The following is a 7,469-nucleotide window of genomic DNA, read 5'->3' as shown; positions in this document are numbered from 1 at the left end:
TCTTATTCCCATATTTTCCTAACCTTCCACACAAAATATTCAAATCCACATTATTTACACACATGGTTCGACTCACTTTGTTACATACGATAAACCAAGAAAATTGAACTAGCGGTTATTAAGATTATCATGATTACGGAATTTTTGGGGTGTTTTTCGCAAATTGAAAAAATAAAACACGTGTTGAAAAAATGCTTTATTCGTGAGATTTATTATCAGCTAGTGCAGGCAGCGTCCGAGCAGTCGCGCCACGGATTCCAGGCGAATTGGAACAGTTTGGGATCAGCATTTTCGATATCAATGCTCGTCTCAATTTGTGGAACTAACCCTTGCCTATAATCCACCAGAGTCCGTTTAATTCTCCGCACAACGCTCGGAAAAAACTTGGCTAGATCATTCTCCTCACACGGATCATTCGGTATGTTATACAAACAGACAGCTCCACCTGGAAACAATCATCCAACAACCGCAACAAGAGCACGCCGATTACAAACTTGCAGGATCACATGGATTTCGTTTTGCTTTCGCGTCCAGACATTTCAGGGTCGCAACTCTCCGTAAACCATCAAAGTCGGTTTCTGAAAGCGGATTGTAATTGATTTTTTTCGCAATGCGGCCAACGGGGCTGTCATTAATCGCCGAAGTGTTGTATTGTTGCTCCTCGATATTTTCATTGAGCGGGGCTCCGAAGTAACCATTGTAACTCCCGTTACCACTGGTGCCTGAAAATCGGGTTGGTGGCTCGAGCGAAGCGAGTGACTTTTCTCACCAACTATCAGTTTCCAGTAAGAGAATCGCAAAGCCGCGTTTCTGGTTTTTTCGTCGATGTTTAGAGGAATGTCGTTGCGGGCCGATGGTAGGTCGTAAACTAGACTGGACCATTGGTCTATGCCGTCAAGGTCTGGGTCCAAGACACTCAAGTCGCCACCGACTGCGGTAAAGAGAGTCGGTAGCCAGTCGGTTATGTGGATGAGGTCGGTGGAAACGCGTGACGATTGAACCAGCAAAGGACTCCATATGCATGCCACCGTACGCACTCCGCCCTCAAACAGGGTGTCTTTAATGCCTCGTAAAGGATAATTAGACCCCCAGTTGTGGTGGGGGCCCACTGTCGGCGCGCCATTGTCGGAAATAAAAACGACAATTGTGTTCTGTAACATGTTTTTCGCCTCCAAGGCTTCAAACACGGCACCGATGCTGTCGTCAAGTTTCGAGACCATTGCTACAAAATATTTGCACAATTTTCGAAAAAAATTAAATAATAAATCGTAACGATAATTTTGACCCTTCGTTTGAATATTTAATTTGTTACGAACGTTAATTTAATTAAGTCTTTAGAACCGGTCGAACGATTGGCTACGTTTTGAAATAACTAAACATTTTTTTCCGGAGTGAAATCTCTTATGGGAGTTCCAAACTCTTTTTTCCATTGTAAAGAGCACATCAAAATCTATAAGTTAGGATAAGTTTTATTCGATTCTGAGACACTTTAAAAATTAACCATTTTGTAGGGGGTGTTAACTTTTTTTTATTTTTTTTATTTTCCCAATTACGACTAAACTATTCGAAAAAGTGGAACTATTTTAATCCATATCTATGCAAAATGATCCGGGAAATCGATTGGCATCGAGAAAATTACCAAATTCCGAATAGTTTTTTAGTTATGAATTTTTAAAAATTTTACCAAGTCTTGCATTTATCAGCAATTTGCTCGAAAACTATAAGTCGGAGAACAGAGCTTTCCAACGATAATACACTTCATGGGGTTATCTCTGATAGTTCCGGAGCTATTGCTCGACATATGTTTCGGGTACCCAAAATCGACAAAAATTGAGACGAAAATTGAAAAAATCAAACATCAAAAAATTGAACATATGGACTTTTTTTGGACTTTTAACAACTCTAGAGAGTTGTAAAGGCATATATAAATACGAAAACATATGATAGAACAAATTTAAAAAAAAAATAATTTTTTCACTTTCTTGAAGATAGGTGTTATTACTCAGGAAATTTTATCAAAAAAAATCAAATTTTTAAATGTCATAAAAAGTTCGTATAATACAGAAAATGAGCCGCTGAATTCAATGGAACAAACCGCATTGCTCTACGACTTTTAGTTTTTGAGTTATGAATTTTTTTGTTGGACAAAATTTTACATTTTGACAAATGGCTACCCTAAATTTAGGCAAAAAATTTCAAATTTTTAATTCTTGTGAAAAATTAATATAATATGTAAAATGAGTCGTAGAATTCAATCGAACAAACCGCAATGCTCTACGAATTTTAGCTTTTTTTTATGAATTTTTTTAGTGAAAAACTTTGATCGCCTCTGTAGCCGGAACCGTTGCCCGGAGCGGCTCCGGGTTTAATCGAAAAAATAGAGAAAATTAAGCGCTATCAGATGGTTTTTTGTTCGTTGTTCTAAGTCTTACAGTTTCCGAAAAAATCGCAAAAAAAGGTTTCTATTTTCACTTTTTTTAAATTTTCCGCCGCCAATTACGGCGAAACTATTAGAGTTATTGAGAAACGAAAAAATCGAGGACAACCGGAATAAAATACTCTACAAAATGGCATAGGACTCAAGGCGATATCTCGCAAAAAATTTTTCAATTTTCAATCGCCGATTACGGCCAAACTAAAAGAGCTAGGAGAAAATTCTTTTTTCCATCGTAAAGAGCACATCAAAATCTATAAGATAGGATAAGTTTTATTCGATTCTGAGACACTTTTAAAATTTACCATTTTGTAGGGGGGTGGGTGTTAATTTTTTTTTAATTTTTTTTATTTTCCCAATTACGACTAAACTATTCGAAAAAGTGGAACTGTTTTGATTCACACATATCTAAAGTGATCCGGAGAATCGATTGGCATCGAAAAAATTGCCAAATTCCCAATAGTTTTTTAGTGATGAATTTTTTAAAATTTTACCACTTTTTGCAATTATCTGCAATTTACTCAAAAACTATTAGTCGGAGAACAATAATTTTTTTTGAAAAAAATAGATAATTCAAAGAGCTTTCCAACGATAATAAACTTCATAAGGTTATCTCTGATAGTTCCGGAGCTATTGCTCAACAAATGTTCCGGGTACCCAAAATCGACAAAAATTGCGATGTTTTTTATTTTTTTTTGTTTTCCTAATTACGACTAAACTATTTGAAAAAGGGAAACTGTTTTGATCCACACCTATGCAAAATGATCCGGGGAATCGATTGGCATCGAAAAAATTACCAAATTCCGAATAATTTTTTAGTTATGATTTTTTTAAAATTTTACCAATTTTTGCATTTATCACCAATTTGCTCGAAAACTATAAGTCGGAGAACACTAATCTTTTTTGAAAAAAATTGATAAACTAAAGAGCTTTCCAACGATAATACACTTCATGGGGTTATCTCTGATAGTTCCGGAGCTATTGCTCGACAAATGTTCCGGGTACCCAAGATCGACAAAAATTGCGACGAAAATTGAAAAAATCAAACATCAAAAAATCGAATATATGGACTTTTTGTAGACTTTTAACAACTCTAGAGGGATGTAAAAGCATATACAAGTCCATAAAAGTATTTTAAATGTAAAAGAGATTTTTTTCCTGTTTATCGGCCATTTTAGATATGTGATAGGTTACCTACAAACTCTAATAAAGGTAGAGAAAGTTTGACTAAAGTTAGGGATTTCTAGAAAACGCATTTTAAGAGTTTTTTTCGAATTTTTTAAATGGCCAATAAATTTATTCTTGTGGTTTAACCCGATAATTTCAAGTCCGATAAAAAATTTTTGTAAATAACACCTCCACAGAGGTAACCTTATTTGCAATCTAAAACCGAGTGAGCAAGAGATAATTTACAACTCTCCCGTAAAAAGTAACCGCAAACAATTAGACCCGGACTTCAAACATAATTTATGATCACCCCTGACGATGCAAACAGATGGCTAGATTTATAAGAGAAGATTCCAGATATTTTAAAATTTCTTTTGAATAAATGAGAATTGTGATTTCAATAAAAATACAAGGTACCTAAATAAATGTTTTGCTTTTATTTTTGGTACGAAGGACGAAAGTCTATTGATGAGAATGCATTTGAAATAATATTGGTCGGTCATTACTCCGGTGATAAATAAATATTTAAATATTTGGGGAACGGAGTAATAAAACAGGTATATAATCCAGCCAGTTCCCTGTAAACACGTCTTTGTCACCTCTTTTCTGGGGAAAAACGATTAATTGTCTCGAATTTGGACGCACATGAGTCACTGGCAGCCCTTGGGTTCAAAACTTAGGCCGCACAATTAGAAAAGTACATTACGTACCTAATTACGTGGAAAATTATATTATTTTAAGCTGAGAATTGATATATTTTGTATTTTTTTTTCAAATATTATGTCACTTCGATCTACTTAGTTAAATTTACCATGTTTTATGATGAGTGAAAAAAATTGGAAATTTTGTTACTTTTACGTTTTTAGAGCATTTTATCAAATTTTCAGTAAAGAACTGATTTTGGTAAACTTCCTAAATTCCTATTTTTGGGAAATTAATATTGATTTGGTCTGTTATATGGGTCAAGCAAATACACCCAACAATCCTTTCAGGCTACTGGTATATAAATGCAAGTACGAGTGAGTGAAAATCATTTGCCTTCGAAACATTGTTCCGTAGATTTCTCTACGATATTTCGAGTTTCGGAGTTTTATTTTTCTTATGTCTATATTTTTTTAATTAGTTTTTGAGTGTTGCTAGTTTAGTTTTAAAGAAAATTAAAATTGCAATGAGTACCTACTATAAATAATAAAACTACAAGATAATATTGCTAGTATTGCTAATACACGATTGGTTACAAACTTGAAAAATTACGTTTGAGAGTTGAAAAGGCAGCAAGTCAGTCGCTTACGGCCCACTTTTCCGTGACAAAATCTCCGAATACGGTTAGATAATTGCTCTAGTAATTGTTGTAAACATGAAATCGCAACCTTTCTGACATCATGCACACAAATACGAATAAAACTGCTGTTTGAGTGAAACACGAGTTAATTTGTCGGTAATGTTTATTATGGCAATCCCACCTGCGTAGGTCCTCCGATTGGGGTCCCGGATATGTTTGAATTTATTGACGGTTTCTTGGGGAGCCTCCAGCCATTTCCCCTCATTTCCTACATGGACGGCTAGATGAGCAATCATCATAAAAAGCGGCGTATTGACATTGTGTTTTTGGATCACGTCAACGGCGTGTTCGGCAAATAAATCCGTTGCGTATTTTCCAGCATCGTTCCAACTGGGCACCGTGTCTCTTCGCAAGTCAAAACCGCTATATTCCTTATCATTGATCTAAAACAGTGTTTTGCAACCGCTTTCGTAAAAACTTATTCGAAGATGTGGCACCTTCCAGTTGGAGACGTAGTCGTAGTAACTGGTGAATCCGTTATAGAACCCGAAGAAATGGTCGAATCCTCGGAACGTTGGAGTGTCATTCCAACGGGAGTGGCCCAGATGCCATTTGCCCACGAGATGGGTGGCATAGCCCATGTCCTAAGCAATTGGCGGAACGTGATTTAAAAAATTAAAAGTGCGGGTTACCTTGAAATACTCGGACATTATTTTTCCTTCAGGTAAGGATCGTCCTTCAGCTGGCGTTATCGAAGGTCCTTGCAGTCCTTTAATGTTTCGTAAGCTATTTGTTTGTTATTTTGTTGGGTGTTTTACCTAATTTCATTGGATATTTTCCTGTTAATAAAGCGGCTCTTGAAGGAGTACCGAATGATTGACTGTAATGGCTATTGAGAATTATGCCATTGTATGCGAGCGCGTCAATGTTGGGTGTTGGAATCTGGTTACTTCCGTGGAAACCCACATCATTCCAACCCTTCAAAAAATAGCCATTTCAATTTTTGTATTATTTTATTTTGATTTTAATTGCTAAATATATAAACACTCGGTATGTAAAGTTTGTAAAACGTAACGCGTCTAAATTTATTTCTTTCTTTCTCAAGACGCAATTATGTTACCTAATTGTAACAATTAAGAGATAATAGCAGCCGTGATTATTGTTATTTAAATTTAGTTATTTTCTTATGCAAAACCGTGTAGGAGGTTAAGGTTAATTATAAGACGACTAAGTTTAAATGCTTGAGTTTTCTGCACTTCCGTAAAGATAATATCATGGAAGTTATTGTTTTAAACGAGTCATAAATCTTTGAAAGATAATGTGTTTGTTGGCATTATAGGCTTAGTACCATTAGGAAGCTTAATCACTTGAAAATTTTTGAATCATTTGATAAATTCGCGGAAACAAGTTACGTATTAAATAAATAAAAAACATCAAAATTAATTATAAAAAAAACTACTACAAAAAATCCACCCTTAATATGAATTAATATATTCAGTCATAACAGTGAACAATTAGATTAACTGATGATGTGTGAATTGTTAGAGTTGAATGAATTATTATAAAAATAAAGATAAAATGGCAATCAAATATTAAGGACCAGTTGCGAGACTGTGGTAAACAAAATTATGGCAAAAAATGTTTGAAAACCCAAACACATTAAATCTTTTTTTATAAAATAAATAAATAAAATCGGTTGAAAAACATGAAAAAAATGCTGAGTCCTAAATTTTATAATTTTTTTTTAATAAAAATTGTAGATTACTTAGTGGCTATTTATTATAAAAAAACGTCGCAGAAGAAGTAAATATAATTATTGTTATAATAGCAGTCAAAGTTATAAACAAATGACTAATGGAAAATCTCAAATTTTCCACCAGCAACATGCGACAAAAAATCGGAAAAACACCGCTGTTTACTAGAGAAAATAGCGCTCACCAAGTCATCAGCAACGATGAAAACAACGTTTGGTTGTCCGGTGGCACAGTGAATTTTTTCGAAAAAACCGCAAAACAACACACATCCAAAAATCAAGTTCCATCGCGTTTCCAGCAACATGTCTGTAGCTGTGTGAGTCTACAGACGAGATGATCAAAACAGGACTGAATCCGCAAATAAAACATCACCTTAATTTATACACTTTTATCTGATGATCAATTAAAGTAAAGAATCAGCCACGGCCAACTTCGTTAACATGTTCAACTGCCTATGAAGTTCGTTGATTTGCGGACATTCCATTCAAGATAAACAAGTTTTTAATTGTTTCGAAACAGCATCTAATATTCTCATCTGAATGGTTAAACATTTTAGGAAACATAAATTTGCGACATTTTTTTCCATTTTGACTGCAGTTTTGTGAAATTATAAATAGGCACCGGCTTCTACCTGGAATTTATTCAGTGCTAAAATATGCGAACAAAAAATTAAAGACAACGTTCCTCATTAAAAGTGTTTCTGTAACATCCATAATCTGCATTACTTGGAAATACCCAATTATGTCAGGAAATGAAGGTTAAAATCTATCGCATGCAGAGTTATTCAGTTATTCAGACAAGAAAAATTAAAGAAAGTAATTCATCTATTGCG

The 7,469-nt window shown here is 34.6% G+C and overlaps 1 protein-coding gene across 1 annotated transcript; it reads right to left on the bottom strand.

Moving 5' to 3' along the window:
• Positions 1–183: 183 nt before the first annotated feature.
• Positions 184–7,010, bottom strand: LOC664109 (arylsulfatase B). Its single transcript, XM_008193701.3, has 8 exons — positions 6,822–7,010; positions 5,702–5,861; positions 5,576–5,652; positions 5,381–5,527; positions 5,065–5,326; positions 770–1,222; positions 495–722; positions 184–445 (listed from the first exon to the last, which is right to left on the bottom strand). Exons 1-8 carry the CDS (start codon positions 6,939–6,941, stop codon positions 216–218), a joined length of 1,677 nt encoding a protein of 558 aa, XP_008191923.1. The 5' UTR covers positions 6,942–7,010; the 3' UTR covers positions 184–215.
• Between the last annotated feature and the right edge of the window lie 459 nt (positions 7,011–7,469).

This window comes from Tribolium castaneum, chromosome 9 (genome assembly GCF_031307605.1).
Source record: "Tribolium castaneum strain GA2 chromosome 9, icTriCast1.1, whole genome shotgun sequence".
NCBI lineage: Eukaryota > Metazoa > Arthropoda > Insecta > Coleoptera > Tenebrionidae > Tribolium > Tribolium castaneum.
The sequence above is the reverse complement of the archived record's forward strand: the minus strand, read 5'-3'. Positions and strand labels throughout refer to the sequence as shown.